Genomic DNA, 17,240 nt, shown 5'->3' on the forward strand with positions numbered 1-17,240 from the left:
TTATTAAATTTTATTTAAAACATTATTAACAATAATATTGAATAGTAAATAGAGAAAAAATGATATCACGCATTACATAATAAGAATTTATAAACAAACTAGCACATATCTAATGAACTGTCTTAATTACACTTTTCTTATAACATCATAAATCAGAACCGCACCACTTAATCATTATGTTCCCAAGCACAGGTGACAAACCTCATTAGTGTGAGGCAGTTAATAGAAATTGATAGGCGTGTTTTCCTATTAGTACCCTCCCATTTTCTTTGTTTTCCCTACGTCACCTGAACAATGGTTCAGTCCCTTTTCATTCGCCAAATTATTATAAACCTTCACCAATTCAGATAAAGCCTTTTATTTAACACCTTGCTCCACGCGCACTGTTCGCAGCCATTCAACAACTTATTTGGCCCACTGTGAAACACTTTGTTGTGTCCATTTAAGCACTGGACGCAATTAAAGGCAGTGGTCATTAAGATTAGACCTGCTTATAACGTTTTACATCGAACATGACATACTTTTTCTTCTGCGTACTTCTGCTCGTGGTGGTGGGTCTTGTGTTGATCGATGGACATGGTTATGGAAAGTCGGAGCAACAAGATTCATCAGCGGGTCGATGTTCGGCATCCCACGACCGTACGAAGCGGGATGATCATGCCAGTTTTCCCCGTCACGTTGAGTATTCTACGGACCCTGTTGACGACATGGACTATGCTGCTTATTTTGCTGGCACTTCTGGCCTTCTTCGTTTAACAAATATTGAAACTATTCCACGAGGCAATTTTTCTATTTCATTTTGGATGAAGCCCGAAGGAGGGCAGTTTGGAAAAACCGATGTTCTACGTAAGTTATTTATTTTATTATTTTTTTAATTAATTGGAATATTTGTACTACTGCAACCTAAGCACAATTAAACAAATTTAAGTAAATATTGCTTTTATTAGGCATATTAACAAAAATGCCGAGTTTGCTATTATTTATTTATTTATTATGCATATGACAATTAGTGATATAGAACGGAACATATTTCTATAGATACTTTTTCGTAAGATCCAATAAAGAAAGTATAATTTCTGGAGTTTTAACATAGTCCTATTTAAGTTAGATTGATGCGTTACTGGTTTGTAGTAGTAACTTTGCAGACAGTGGAACCCACAAAATGAGAAATTAATAGTCTGATAGAAGTAGCCAATACAATCTTCCGACCTGTAATACATGTCACTCCTTACATCATATCTCACACATGATTGATGGGATCATTCAAGCTATGTTGGGCATGGCAAACTCGGTGGTACAAACGAGGAAAAAACATACAAATTAGGACATATAGTACAGGCCTATTAATGCTGCTATACAGTGTAGGGCCTACGGTAATAACGTTTACGTACGTTATCATCGTAACATAACGTAACGATAATTAAGCTTGGTTCCCACTAGAACGTAACGCAAGGACGTAAACGCAACGCAAGCGTTTTAACCAATGAGAAGCGAAGTTATAGACAGTTAGCAATCACAAGCGAATAAGCCATCGCTTGTGATTGGTCAATTCACTTGCGTTGCGTTACGTACTTGTGTTGCGTCGCTAGTGGGAACCACGCTTAAAGCTTGGTTATCACTTGCGACGCAAAGTAACGCAATCTTTGCAACGTAAGAAAATGCCCTTCCAATCATTGTGTTTGCCCCCACCTGCGTTAAATCAAACCTGCGATTTTTACAGCAATGGTGCGTCGTCGGTTCCCACTTGCGATTACGCAATGCATCACTTTGCGTCGATACGTCGCTGCGTTGCGTTGCGTTTTAGTGGGAACCACGCTTAAAGCGTGGTTCCCACTAGCGACGCAACGCAAGGACGTAACGCAACGCAAGTAAATTGACAAATTACAAGCGATGGCTTATTCGCTTGTGTGATTGCTAACTGTCTATAACTTCGCTTGTCATTGGTTAAAACGCTTGCGTTGCGTTTACGTCCTTGCGTTACGTTCTAGTGGGAACCAAGCTCTAGCACCAACATTGCGCAATGGTGTAGGGCTTCATTCATGTTATAGTCTGCTGTTCACGTGCGTTACGTATTTTAACGTAGATAGTGATGTCATTGAAATTAACAGTAGTACACCTACACGTGCGTTAAAATCGTATTTTGACGTAGAGTAGTCACGTCATTTGGTGAAATATTTCGGGCAATATTGTAGACAGCATGTGCTATGACGTATTGTAGTCACACGTGTGATACAGCCGTATTTTAACGTAGTGATATCATCATAGGGCCAGTAGGCCTATTATATATCGGAGAATAGTGTAGACCTGCATGTGTTATAGTCTGATGTTTACTTACGTTTTATAAACCGTTAAAGTGATGTCATTATAGGGTCAATAATATATCGTGCAATATTTGAGGCCTAGGCAGACATGCATGTGTTATATAGAATGTATGTTTACGTTCTTTGCATTTTAACTTATGTAGCTGTGATGTCACAGGGTTAATTGTCAATATTATATATCGGGCAATGGTGTAGACCTTCATGTGTTGAAATCTGACAGGATTATTAATTTTCTTGAAACGATGCATTAATTCATCAACGAGAAATCAAAGTGATTCGAATTTCAAGACGTGTTAAGGAAGTGAAGGTTTGCGTATTAATAGCACATAGTACGCTCATGGGAATTGACGGGAATGTTATTACCAAAATGGCGCGAAGTGGAGAAAGGAATGTTCATTAATGTGTTGTATAAGTTATTTATGTTTTTTGTCCATTTGTTCGTTTTTAACCTCCATAAATTCATTCTGCTCAGGGAATCAGAGACAACAGCCTTCATATTTTAATTTGCAAGAGATGTCTACAATAAGCCTAGGCCTACATGACATTAGAATAACCCACTGAATGATTTTTCTATTTGTTTGTTTACATTTTTGTTTTAAATTTGTTATTGTCATGACAAAATTCTAATGAAAAAATACGTCCAGTAGGCCTAGGCCCTAGATCCGTGAAAAATACAATATAATTTCAAAATCTTCGATTGTAATTTTTTTTTATATATAGAAGTTAATATTTTCACCTATTCACTTTAAAAGATAAACATAATGAATTGTAGTGATAAACCATTTTGATCCCACAATTTAACGTCTGCAGTCTGCTCGTTAGAGTCGTAATACTTTCCCTGGCCTGGGCACATGTGGTCTGACAAATGGCCTAATAATATACTTTTCATTGACAATTTAGGCATACACTTTGTGTGTAGTCGTTTAGTTCTTTTATTCGAATGCATTTGGAAAATCGTATTTTTAAAAAAACAGTCCATCACTCATATTTTGTTATTTAATTCGTTAAAATAAAAAGAAATACTGACGTCATAACATAGTCGTTCCGTTAGCGTCCAAGGTTAATCGACTATTCTTTCCCGGATATACTTTTTGAATAGGAATATTGTTTTTTAAGTTTTCGAAGTATTTATCAATTTCAACAACACAACTAACAGGTGTCAATAACTGTTTGAGTAGAAATATATAGTTTCTTCGACTTTCGTGGGTGAAACTTGCACGTAGACCTAAAATTAAGCTCTGTTTACACTATCAAACTACCAAATATTGTAGTGATATGACATCATCATGTCCATATATGGGCACATCACATTTTTTTTTTGTCACATAAAGTTTGATAGTCAATACAGAGCTTTAGATTAGATCATAAGATGTCTGTAATAAAGTCAAAACTGAAATCCATTTAACCACGAACACCCTATGTAGATCTATCATAATAATCATTTAACTTTATATAACATATTCTGTATCTATTATCATTAGTGACGCCTCTCATCTTGCGACATCACCATTTCCTCTGTTTTATGCCGTTTGGTTAGTGTTTTACACAGTTTCAATTCCCTTTTAACTTTAAATTAATGTAGTATCATCCTCTTGGCCGTCTGCAGTTAATAGCATATAGGCCTAAACAGTAGATCTAATAATTAAGTAGACCTCCTTCTTTACTTGTTACTTACTTGTTTGCATAGCTAACCTCATTATTGGGGACATTTCGCCGTCATTGACATTATGTTAACATAGCACAACAATGAGAGACGTTAATTTTGATGAGAAGGTCATGGAACACTAACTAATTTTAAAAACAACTAAAAACCTGGGACCTGTAACCCTTGGTAGGGACCCTGACGGGTACTCTCCCTCCGGGTCAAAGGGGTCCCGAAACTCATCGGTGGGCAGGGGCGCTCATCTCCCTGTTTGAACTGACAGGAATGAATGCCTACTGCAATTATAATTTAATTGTGATAGATTGTTAAAAGTTTACCACACCAAATACTTGTTTCTACTTGGAATGCACAAGATCAACTCTTGTTCTATTGTACTACTATTGTTTATGGTAGTTCACTAACGTTTGTCTCAACGTATGTTTTTAGCTCTGAAATTTAACACATATATACCTACCTACATTCATTGTATATAACTTAAAGTCTTTATGACTTATATGACTCCCCTCCCCCCTCCCCACATAATTACTTCATTGCATTATTATGTACGTATTTTATTATATTGTAGAAATAAATTGATATTTAAATCTTGGCTCTGAAACAAAATTCAGCACATACTGTACTACCTACATTCATGTATACATCTTGGATTGGAAATTCAACATACGTACAGTACATAAATTCATATCTTTATAGAGATGAGTCGAATTTGATAAAATGTCAGTGGACCAATGAGTGTATGTTTTTTTGGAAGTCATTTTTCCGTGGCACTTTGATATAAGTTTCAGTCACGTAATTTACCAGACGATTTAGGTTTATGCTATGTAGGTCGCTGTTAAACCTTTTCATAAATGTCTTGTTAATAAGCTGAGCATTAACGCGGTTCCCATTAGGAGGGTAGAACGCAGGAACACATGCACATTCCAAGTATTGACCAATCACAAGTAATAGTTCAGATTACCTGTCGTCTCTGAGGTCAAAGTACTTGTGTAACACGATACGTCCAATTCACGTATACACATTGCGTCCTATTTACTTAAATCAAGCCTCTTATCCCAGTTTGTTACACACTGGACGTGCGTTTGTTCTTTGTAGTCCGGTCCAAACAATCATGTGTGCAAAACACGATATTCAGGCCCTGCTGTTAATTTCGAATGCATCACAATAAATTCTTTATGAAAACATAAAAATTCGGATATACCTGATTAGTTCTGAGTGAATGAGCCTGTACTAATTATCAAATATTTACACTGCCGCACACAGCTTGATATATCGTATATGACTAATTATTGGTTGATTCTATAGTTTTTTTTCTGTTTTTCTTTTCATTATTTTAAATCCTAACTATTCCTTGGCAATTTACGCTTGATTTTTTCTTTTTTTTTTAAACCTTCTCTGTGTGAAATAAAGAGAAATGTAAATATTAAATACACATGGCAGTATATGTGTTATAAACTTAGAGTTCTGTAGAATGTAGAATAAACTTACAGTTTTCCCATCTAAAGCTCTGTCTACACTATCAAACATTATGTGACAAACAAATGTGTTGTGCCTATATGTACGATTATGTCATATGTATCACTACCATATTTGGGCAAATCACACTTTTTTTTCTAATTAGTTTGATAGTGTAAACAGAGCTTTACTATAAACTCAGCGATTTACCCATCGGCGCAAGTAGGCCTACCTACAGTAGTATTCCCCAACGTGGTTAGCATAACACTGGAGACTAAGCATCACAAGCTATGCCAATTTCCAAAGTTTTTTCTTCGACAAATTCAAACACACCTTTTGGGTTTGCACTTTAATACTGTAACATCATCAGTTAATTGAGGTTGAAAATAGTCACCACACACACATACAGTTTACAAATGAGGAAGTTACACGAGATTCGTTGTAAAGAAAGTTCATTAGACCTCGATAGTAAATTGTTTTCTCATTTTATTATATAATTTATAGTTTTGCTAGATTCTGTATTATTGATTGTCAATGTATATCATCAATTTGGTTTTCGCACATTTTCAGTAGATTGAGAAAAGTTCAAAACTTTAAAAAAAAAATAGTCCTCTCGCCTACCTGGTGGCTGAATACTACCATTAATAACACACCTGCACCCGTGGGTGTGATTTACAATCGCAGATGGAAGTTCCCTAGCCTTGTATTTTGATTGTCCATCACACCCTGTGGACACCGTACTGACTAGCCGTATTTACCGGCATAACTCTAGCCCTACGGGACCACAACCTCAGCTTCGCTAAACTTGACCTTCACCTAGAACTTGTTCAACTCACCAAATTTTAAATCGTTTTAACAAGTTCTGAAGTGTTGTAACACTTATTTAATTGTTTATTAAATATGGATAACATTATAATCCACACTGGGAATTGACATAAAAGTTGTCATTTTTATTATAGTATTTTACAAGAACTTTTGTTTGAAGGTGACTTTTTAAAAAGTTCCAAAAAACTTGTGGAACAAAATGGAAAAACATATTTGTTCTCTTGAGAAAAGGTGATTCGTTTAGTGTATTTACATTTTATTTATATATATGTTTTTAATTTAACACATTACATCATACAATATTATTCAGAAAATAAGATTTTAAATGATTTACAATATGGTCCACTCTATAACGTACGGTAGTATAACAAAGAAAGACAAATAAGTTCAAAGTTTAAGTATAAGTTTAATATCAAAATGGTTAATGTAAATTAGAAATATGTTTGTATAATGAAACTTTATAACTATGAATAGAAGGATTGGTGGCAATCATTAATTACTCATGAGAATGCAGTTGTGTGTTTGAGGAATAACGTTGAGATCTTTGAAACATACTTCTCGTTCATCATTGAATACTCATTTAAGTGATTGCCCAATTGTAGATATACCGGTAATAAATAAAGATGTATTTAAATACTTTTAGGTCTTCGAGACAAATGTGAAGAATTGAAATCAACTGGCTGGGGGATTGGTATCACAACAAATCGACAAAAGCGTGATGCTCATCTTTATTTCCAGCTTAAGACTGACCGGTCCAAAACAGACAGCTTCGCATCGGCTCCCTTTCGTTACGACGTTCACCGATGGTACCACATCGCCGCTACCTACAATGAATCAACTATACAACTGTACATTAATGGTGCTATGGTGTCTGCAAAGAATGAACAACGAGGCCCACTCTTCAGCGAATTTAAACGGCAGTGTAAAGAGCTTGAATTTGGAGGTTCATTCGAATTTGGTGTCCAGTTCAGAGGTGCTGTAGATGACATGCGTATGTGGTCTAAAGTGTTATCGCATCGACAGGTTGCCCAGTTGTATAACAACCAATCACATTTGTTTCAAGATAATAACGTCACTGACAAACTAGTTTTCTGGGATCCGTTTGATAATTTCACAAGTTGGACAAATATAGATGATGAGTTTCCAGATCTTATTCCATCAGATCTCTCCAGCAAGAAGCATGACTTAAGTTTAAAAACTCCGAAATGTGGTATAACTGTATGTGATAATCCAATTGTAATGAGGTCGTATATAGACAGAAGTTCTCTGCGTCGTCCAAAACTAGTACGCTACCGATTGATCAACATAGCAAACGACGACGGTTCAAACCCAATGTTGTCGCAGGAACAAATTGAGAGGCAGCATAACGAACTTAATAAAGCATTTAATAGATATAACATTACTTTTCTGAGACACGATCATTTAATAAGAAACAGTACTTTGCGGAGAACAAGAATCATTCCCGTTTGTGAATCTGAAGATGTTGGAAATGGCAGGTGTGATCCGCTGTGTAGTCCACGGTATACTGGCAACGACGGGGGTGATTGTGATGTCTTTGATGCAAGATGTCCGCTATCTCGGATTGGTAATGGAAGGTGTGATTCGAACTGTAACAAGGCGTATTATGATTGGGATGAAGGAGATTGCTGTGACCCTGACGTCACCGACACTTTTGAAACGTGTATTGATCCATCTTCACAATACTGGTAAGTATAATATCACAATATTATTATCATAATATTATTATCAAATTTTACAGATTTTCCAATTTTCACGATAAAGTTTACAGGTAAATTTGCGGTAGTCCTATGCTGTTTTCAACGACTATCTTTAGCTACAACCATCCGATGTACCACCTTCATCATCATAACTTCCAATTCATTTGAATTATTTAATAAAGAGTGCTTATATACCAATAGCACATATTGTATGTAAATAAGTAAGTAATTAGCATAATAAAACAAGGAATGTTGGCAACAACCAATCATATGGCAAGTATGACGCCCAAGGCTTCTCACATTTTTCAACATCTGCAGGATTCAGAACGGTGTAAGGCCCTCGCTAATGCGGGTTGCTTCACCGTTCTGGATTCTGCAGATTCCGCTTCAAAGAAGCCCTCCACATCTCGTTGAGTAAACCTTCCTTGAACAAACAAATCTATACTTAGGCGTCACACTTGCCATATGATAGGTTGTTGCCTACATTCCTTGTTTTATTATGCTAATTACTTACTTATTTACATACAATATGCAACCAATATGAGAATAGTTTCTCGAAACATGTCACATTTACATTTTAAGGCAATTTGCCTTTTTATTAAATGCCTTGTTATAGTCATCCTAACTCATTTGAATTACTTATCAAGTTATGTTGCTTTTCAGTATGTTCATGGGAGAAAGAGAATTCAAGACAGCAATTGGATTGGAATCGGTTGAATACTTAAACATCTACATTGCTGAATACATTGACGAAGCATTGTTGGGGGCAGCGACCATGCCGTGGGATTTTGGTGTTTATAGTGCTCGTGGTAAGTCCATCTCCTAAAGCATTGCTTTCTTAAATCCTTTGTGTTTATTTAATTTAAAAAGAAAGGTTCAACAAAATAAATTTTTGGAAAGAAATAAAATTAGAGAAAAACCTCTCCTTCTATTAATTTCATATTACTATTTTCTAGAATCATGCAATTTAAATTTAGGCCTAAAATGTTGTTTATTAAAAGTGTATTGGTTCATCCGTAGGTGGTATTATCATGCATGCTAACGCATATGGTGCACCAGACGTTATGAACTCTGTTATCCACGAGGTTGGTCACAGCCTTGGCTTATGGCATGTCTTCCATGGCGTCACAGAGATACCTTGCAGTGAGGAGTGTTTTGAGACTGAGCCTAGCTTAGAACTTGGCGATATGATAGCCGATACCAATCCAACACCTCAGAATGAATATTGTCGGGATCCGTTACCCGCTGAGACTGGTGGGCGTTGCGGTTTGACCGACTTCTACAACACGCCATTCACAAATTACATGAGCTATGCAAGTAAGTAAAGACATTGTTTATCTAACCAAAACGTTTTTGTCTGCTAACTACTAAACGTCAATGGGAAAACTAATTGAAAAAACCTCAATCAACAAGATTCACTAACAATATTTAATGTACCATCGGAAGTATTTGTGAGGCGTTTGTAAACCTTGTTGCTTTGTGTGTTTAAAAAACAGTTATAAATTCGTTTCGTCCGATAGAAAAAAATGTATTGCTGGGTTACTGTAGAACGGCAATTACTGTATCACTAACTTAATTGTTTTTTTTTTCTTTTTGTAGATGATTCTTGTACGAGTTCATTTACTCCTCAGCAGACGGCTCGCATGCATTGTTATCTTGATCTCTTCTATCAGTCATGGCAACAAGACAGAGAACCTTCAGTGATGCCTTTACCGCCAAATGTGATCTCCAAATTAGACGATTCGGTTACCTTGACATGGCAGCCTCCTCTTAGCGGACACAACGTCGCATTGAACTCAGAACTATGCCATGATTGCGTGACGGGAGATGTTCTCGTACAGTATGGCGACTCAGCTTTCTCGCCGCATTCTAAAAAACGTTACGGTGATTATTCACCACAGCAAGCAACAGGTTAGTGTTTACCGGTATTAAGCTCCGTCTACACTAGTTTGACAGCAAAAGTGGGATGTGCTCAAATGGTACTAATATGACATAATCGTGTCCATATATGGGCACATCACAATTTGTTGTCATATAAAACTTTACAGGTAGCGTGACGCCGTATCCACATATATTCAACTGTGTTTACATGCATTAGAGCTAATTTTATACAAATCATTCAAAATAATATGTTTATGTGCATTATAGGCCCTCCAAACGCTGCGAAATGTTCCATTAACCACCGTGCCTGGTGGATTGATCGAACCAAGTGCAAGTACTGCAAACTAAAGGTAAATTTCAAGTACCCAGTGGTTCCTTCAAGACTAACCCTGTGGGTAACAAAAGTAGGCACTAGAGACACGGCAATCTATGACATCGAATTAGTGACTGTCAACAGAACTCGCATCAGCTTAGGCGCCGCCGACGTTTATTGTGATATTCCGTACAGTACAAAAATCAACAACGTAAATGAAGAAGTTAAATCTGTCATAATCTACACAAATGGTCTGTATGTTGGAATTGATGCCGTCCAGTTGATTTCAAGACCTGGGCACAGCGGTTGTAAGTTTTGTAAACCAGTTAATTATCTCCTGACAAGAAGTCCTCAATTTGACGACGGAGAAGAAAAACTAGTGGATTCTACAACATTTGTGGACAAGTAAGTTTCTATGAATAATTTTTTTGAAATTTCTTCAATACAATACATTCTATGCGTTTCTTACCTTAACTGTATACCGTAATCGTAAAATATTTAGTTTTATTGTATTTCTAGCTCCGTCAACGAATTAACAGAATATACGTATCGTGTTAGTGTCAGCTCAGAAAATATAATAACTGATTTATCTCCACCACTTGTAATCGGAACTGGATTTCGTTTTTGCGGAAATGGTATACGTGAGAGGTAAGCGTATATTCGATTAATTTACATTTTTTCTACTGAAACACTTTTGGAAAATTCCCGTCAAATAATATTTATAGTAGGGAGTTGTGACAGTCGACTGGTTAGGACACTTGGCTATCATACAATCCACCCATTCCCGGTACGATCTCGCCTGTACATGAATCTTGAAAAATAGGCATCTGTGGAGGAAATTGCGAGACTTCATACAATTGAGATTCTGATAACTCATACTCCACGCACCTTTTTGTTCTTTTAAAGTTTGTGCACAGAATAATGTAGACCTATAATTCTACTTTCAGATAAAAAACAGTCTAATAAATAACAGTTTTGTTCTTAATTCCTGTTTAGTGACGAGTCGTGTGATGATGGTAACGTGTTCAACAATGATGGATGTAATGTCAACTGCAAAGAAGAAACGGGTTTTAAATGTACTGGTAAGTTCTTGTTTAGGGTGGTGGCAAGGAGGAACCGTGTGGCTCTCTACCGTTACAAGTTATTATGTGTTCCTTTGAATTTGATGCATAATTCTCATTCAACAATTTTTTTAGGTGAGCCTAGCCTCTGTTATCGTTATGATGGTGACGGTCACTGCGAGGATTTTGAGAAGGAGACTAACGTTGCAGATTGTGGTTTTTATACTCCACCTAGATTCTATGATCAGTGGGCTTCGTACGCCCGAGGCAACCCACAGTATCAAGGCCCAGAATGCCCAGAGAGTGCTATCTATGGGGAACCATCGAGAAACCAGGTAAATATATAATTTAAAATAAACAGAACATGTAATTTTTGCTCAGCTTTTCCTGAATAATCTTTCTGAATATCTCCTGTAAATATTAAGGGGTAAATACGGTACCTTATTAAAATGATAGAAGGACTACGCTAATGATTCTTTTAACTTTTATGTTTTACTCAGGTTTGTACCTACGAATTAAAGGAAGATTTTGTGTGGTATCCCTGCAGAGCTGGTTTCCTCGACCATAATCTTTGGTTGAAGGTAAGTTAACAAACACAACATTTATTTTTTGGCTGGAACAATTTGTTGTTTTTGCTAAGATTAATTGGAAATATACCTGGCCGAGTAATACTAGTATGTTTATTGATGAAATTGAAAATGTTGTTTTTCTCCCCTCCATTTTAGGTTGGATTTCCAAAGGCAGTAGTTGTAACTAGTGTTCTACTCTATATCACTGGTGACGGTGTCGCGCCGCTGACACCAACTCCTACACGGGCATCGGTTACGTTAGTTGACACCAGAGGTAGGCTAAAACATTTTACAAATTTGTGTAAAGTAAACTAAACTACTATTTTCTCAAAGAAAAGTTTGATTTTTCAATTCTGTAGACTGTTTTGTTTAATTTTACAAAATGTTCTACTCTTTACACTATTTTCATTGTATTATTTCTCTGTGTTTTTATATAGGAATTATACATTTATTGGACAGAAATGTACCACTTCGGTGTACCTCAAATCCAGCCACTTTTAATGTAAAACACGACCTCAACGATCCGTTTTACTACTCACGAGAAGTATTTATCGAGTTGGACTACAAAGATGTTAGAATTTCAGGTGTTCGTCTGAGATCTTTGAAGGCGTTTGACCCGCTTGTTCTACAGTCGTGTGGTGACGATTACTTGTACAGTCCAGCTACAAGACAGTGTAACCGCTATTCGTGCGAATTGCCAACATGTGTCGTCCCGGAGGCAAGACACGCAACACTCAACCGACAAGTGGGTGATGTTGTAAACGAAGGAGAAACCTACACTGTAAAATGCGACAAAGGTTACAGACCAGTTGAAAAATATGAGGTAAGTTTGACCAAACTCTCTGCAAAATTACAATTTTGGAAACAATTGACATGTTCTGTCACGTAACTGAAACATTCTAACGTTTTGTGAGAAATGGCCGATAATCTATAAGTTATTTTAACATTTATATTTTGGTTTATTTTAGATAATGTGTGTTAACGGGCAGTGGGAAGAACATCACGCAATGTGTAAGCCTGTTGACTGTGGTTTTCCTAGAATAACGTACGCAATCACGTCATGTCCAGAAGGAACACTCTATAATCGTACCTGCAATTTCAAGTGCACACCACCAGCAAAAATGCAAGGTACTCTTCATATACATATTTTGAGCATAATCTTTCTCATTTAATTTTGTCTTTTATGTCTTTGTTTTAGTTTAGACACTAAAGCCATGTTTGAATTCCTTTACATAATCCTATATTTTCTATAATCTACATTAACTATCATGAAATCTTGTCTCTTTTGCCCTTTAGGATCCGACAAGAGTATAACTTGTTTAGAAGATGGTGGATATTCTTTACCTAACTCATTCTGTCAACAGCAATGCGAACCACCTCAAGTACCAGACAACTCGTTCCAAATACCAAATCAGCCGCTCTCTTATAACATCGGTAGCTACGTTATTTTTAGATGCAAAGCTGGATACCAAATAAAAGATAATCCAAAAGGGTAAGGATGCTTAATATTAATTTGTATACTTTTTGATATATTTTCTTAGGGCTGAATAAATAAACTTAATAGTAACTTTGACAAATAATGTCAATGACGTCATATTACCCACAACTCATGATGTGTAATCCTTAAACGGCATGTATTGTCTCCGTCCGTCTTGTATGCAAATATTTTCTTCTTATTTGTTAGAACTCCAATATTGTGTTTAATATTATATACAAGGACACATGTAAAACAATTTAGGCTAACTTTTCTGAATTATGTTCCTTTTATTAGCCGAAGAATTCGACTGAAATGCGGAGACGATCTTGAATGGTCCGGTTCATCATGTGTTCGTATAGAGTGCAGTCCACCTCCTGCCATATACCGAGGATTGTACAATTGCAGTAATGGACGATACTTCCATAGCGAATGTAGAATTAATTGTCCAGATACGATCGATAGGGTTGTGAGTATTCTCAAATATTTTTGTAAAGCTACGTTCTCACGGAGTCAAGATTCGGTTCGGTGGCCGTAGAAACTCCCAAGCACACTAGAAAGCGGAAGAACGTATTACGCGTAATTTAAACAATCTAGGGATATTAATTCAATTGCTTGTATGTTGCGTCCAATATATGTGCTTCATTATGTGAAAATCAAATAGCCAAACTTTAAAACTTAACTGACCTGATAATTAACAATTGCTCTTTTGGTTTTTAGGCCACTGTGACGTGTTTGAAGAAAGGATGGGACCAGACTTGGGATGAGGCCTTTGCAGTTTGTCATCAACATATGGAATCGCACCATTGTTCAGAACCTCAAAGCAGCAACGAAGTGGAATTCACATGCGATAGAAACCCATACGCCATCGGTAAGTTTGTCTTTTTTGTAGGGCCTAACTTACTTTGCCGCATAATGAATAAATATTATTGATAGCCCTTGTTTATATCCTTTTGAGAACTTTGGCGGAGAAACGATATTTATGACTATTATAACTAAGCTTTTAGTCGGTCAATATACACTTATATAATGTAAAGGATGTGCTTATAGATGACACATTCTGCGATTAAATTAAAATAACTCAGGCCTATATCATATTAAATTATTTAATTTGTTACAGGTACACATTGCGCAGCAGCCTGTAATGCATACGGTCATGAAGCGGTTGTAACTGATAATGGTGTGCCTACAAACATGTGGAAATCGCAACCGAAATACATCGCCTGCACAGCTCAACGACAATGGTACCCAGACCCGTCAGTTGTCTCTTGTGTGAAAGGATGTCAAGAGGTAGGCTGCACTGAAGATAGTGTTCCAAACGGCACCAAACAGTTGAAACTTCTCCGTGAAAAGAAGTATAAACTTCATTATATGAAGTCTATTCGGAAAGCACATATGGACAAATTTCGACAATAATTGATGCTGATTCACTTTGCACCATTCTTAAATGTTTTATAATATTGCACACTTTCTTACTTTACTTAGTCTTTCTTCTGTAATGTTTACCTCAACTCTCCTGCACTTAACCAGTTTTAAAATATGAGATACCAACTTACAATATGTTCATTAATTTACCTTGTTTTACACTGATCAGAGAATTACTACGTTAGTTACTGTAACCGCACATGTATTTTATAAGCGGTTCGACTATGTTAGACCTCCTAAATGTCTACACTAAGTTTAACCATCCGTATCAAACAAGGCCTAGTAAAAGTAGTTTATATGGATTTGAAAATTACCAATGTTGCACCCTATCTTGATGTTCTAACTGTAACGTACTTTTTGTTTATGATGTGTATGACTAACAATGATAATTAGGTTAACTACTTTAGTGACGAGTTTAAGTATATAAACAAAATTGTAGAAAGCAATACATGTTTCGTTAAATCCTTATCCAGAATTAACCTAATATTTGTAGACCTATTTGACATGATTTTAACGTGGTTTTACTCAATGAGTAATTAAACCTAATTATATGTTGATATTACATTTTATTGTTGTTATACCTTATCTTATAGCGCACATTTCAATGTCAAAGGTTAAATATACAAACAAACAAATGGCACGTGATTATAAGTTATTCGTTTGTTTGTTTGTGTATAACCTAATTTATACTATAATATTACTTTTTCTAAGCGAAGTGTTCATACTTATTAAAAATAGTTTTGATGATTTTAACATTTTATCTTTGTATTTGTTTCACTGTTTTGTTAATATTGCACCATGGTTACATAATATATGTTTATATAAACACTTTCAAGTAAATTCTGTGTAACTTTTGTTATTGTGTTTAGTGAAACATCTTCTATAAGTTTATAACTATTTTTCCTTTTAATTTTGTCTTGCAGGATTTTGTCCGAGACGGTTTTTGCGACGGAGTCAACAACAGAGCCTATTGTAACTGGGACGGTGGAGATTGTTGTGAGTCGACTGCAATTGATAATAAAGTCACGACTTTCCTACCGAATTGTAAAGCTGAATGCAAGTGCCTCGACCCTAACGCTGACGAGAACATACAAAAACCAGAGAATGTTTAGATTATTTATATTTTATTACTCTAATATTGTTTTTTTTTTTAATTTATCAATCAATTGAAATCATATTAAAACATTTTAGAAGGTGTATACGCTGTGATAATTATTAACTATTTATAAAGCAAACATTTTTATTTTGTGTATAGATCATTATGCTATAAAGTATCTTATCATTTAATTTATTTTGGGCCTACACGACAATATACACCATTATTTTTAAACGTAATATTGTATAGTCAAATCAAGGAGGAGTGAAATTCCATTCCATTTTAAGATGTTTTTAAACTGTAATTTCACTATTCCCTGGTAAAATGTATCATAAGTGCAATGAGTCATATTTTTGTATTTCAGATTTCTAATTCGACTCATTACTTTTTTTATAAAGGAAATGTAACATTTTCATTGACGCGTGCCCAACAAATGGGTGTAAAGTAATATATAGTTTCTAATTATCATTTTTATGAATTTTAAGTGGATGAATAAATAAGTTCTTGTTATTTACACTTGGCTGATTAATTTAGGGCGAATCTCTATTTCATAAATCAACCCAGTGTAAAGATGTATAGGCTGCACAAGGTGATGACCAATATGACTTTATGTTAAGTTTGTCTAGAGTTGATTATATCAATGAAAACAAATTTTGTATATAATTTATGTAAAGTTGATTGTAAATGAATTTCTATATGTGATGTCGTTTTTAAAACAACACAAATAAAACTATTTTAACGAGTAAATGAATGTTATTGCTGCTTTTGTCTGAGAATGAAATAATTATAATGAAATTTATAGCTTAAGGCTCTGTTCACACTATCACACTAGTTTGACAAAAAAGGTGTGTGGTGTGCCCAACTATAATAGTTTTATGACGTCATCGTGTTCATATATGGGCACATTACATTTCGTTATCACATAAACTTTTATAGTGTAGACAGAGCTTTAGGTTTAACCAAAATGAGATTGATATTGAAAAATTAAAACAGATTGGTTTTGGTTTGATTAGACTTCTTCTCATCATTCTGGTTTTGTACATGTATTGTTATAATCAAAAGAAGTTTAGCACCAGTGGACAAAAGACGTTTTGACACATTAGGTATGTGGGTGTTAAATGGTTTCTGTAAAGATAATATAGAAAGTAAACAAAGAAACTCATTATCACCTACATAACACTAAATGGTATTGTTGCGTATTTGGCATTCCTTGCTTTTTCTTTTCACCGCCCAATCCTCATCACCTTTGCATGGTGGATTGATGAAGGAAAGAATGTTGCACAATTAAGAGTTATTTTTTATTATTTTATCTGTTTGGTTTGACTTTAATAAACTTAATGTGCACTACAACTTTATAATCCTCTCTTTTAAAAACATACCACAGAATAATTGAGTTCACACGCGAGTATCCCGCGTGTATAGTTAAGTATTGTACACTAATA

The 17,240-nt window shown here is 35.5% G+C and overlaps 1 protein-coding gene across 1 annotated transcript; it reads left to right on the plus strand.

Annotated features, from left to right (window-relative positions):
* The first annotated feature begins 644 nt into the window (after nucleotides 1-644).
* Nucleotides 645-16,533, plus strand: LOC140047273 (pappalysin-1-like). The gene is made up of 18 exons (XM_072092189.1): nucleotides 645-846; nucleotides 6,905-7,967; nucleotides 8,643-8,788; nucleotides 9,000-9,296; nucleotides 9,579-9,890; nucleotides 10,128-10,578; nucleotides 10,693-10,821; nucleotides 11,170-11,255; nucleotides 11,370-11,569; nucleotides 11,735-11,815; nucleotides 11,960-12,077; nucleotides 12,241-12,626; nucleotides 12,772-12,931; nucleotides 13,100-13,295; nucleotides 13,575-13,746; nucleotides 13,998-14,148; nucleotides 14,398-14,567; nucleotides 15,626-16,533. Exons 1-18 carry the CDS (start codon nucleotides 708-710, stop codon nucleotides 15,812-15,814), a joined length of 4,446 nt encoding a protein of 1,481 aa, XP_071948290.1. The 5' UTR covers nucleotides 645-707; the 3' UTR covers nucleotides 15,815-16,533.
* Nucleotides 16,534-17,240: the final 707 nt, after the last annotated feature.

The sequence above is a fragment of the Antedon mediterranea genome, chromosome 4 (assembly GCF_964355755.1).
Source record: "Antedon mediterranea chromosome 4, ecAntMedi1.1, whole genome shotgun sequence".
NCBI lineage: Eukaryota > Metazoa > Echinodermata > Crinoidea > Comatulida > Antedonidae > Antedon > Antedon mediterranea.

Bases quoted from the DNA above. Each gene is read 5' to 3' on its own strand.
- LOC140047273 (XM_072092189.1), top strand. From the start codon at position 708: ATGGACTATGCTGCTTATTTTGCTGGCACTTCTGGCCTTCTTCGTTTA. The intron at 7,968-8,642 runs GTAAGTATAATA...GTTGCTTTTCAG, and splicing joins GATCCATCTTCACAATACTG to TATGTTCATGGGAGAAAGAG. The intron at 9,297-9,578 runs GTAAGTAAAGAC...TTCTTTTTGTAG, and splicing joins AAATTACATGAGCTATGCAA to ATGATTCTTGTACGAGTTCA.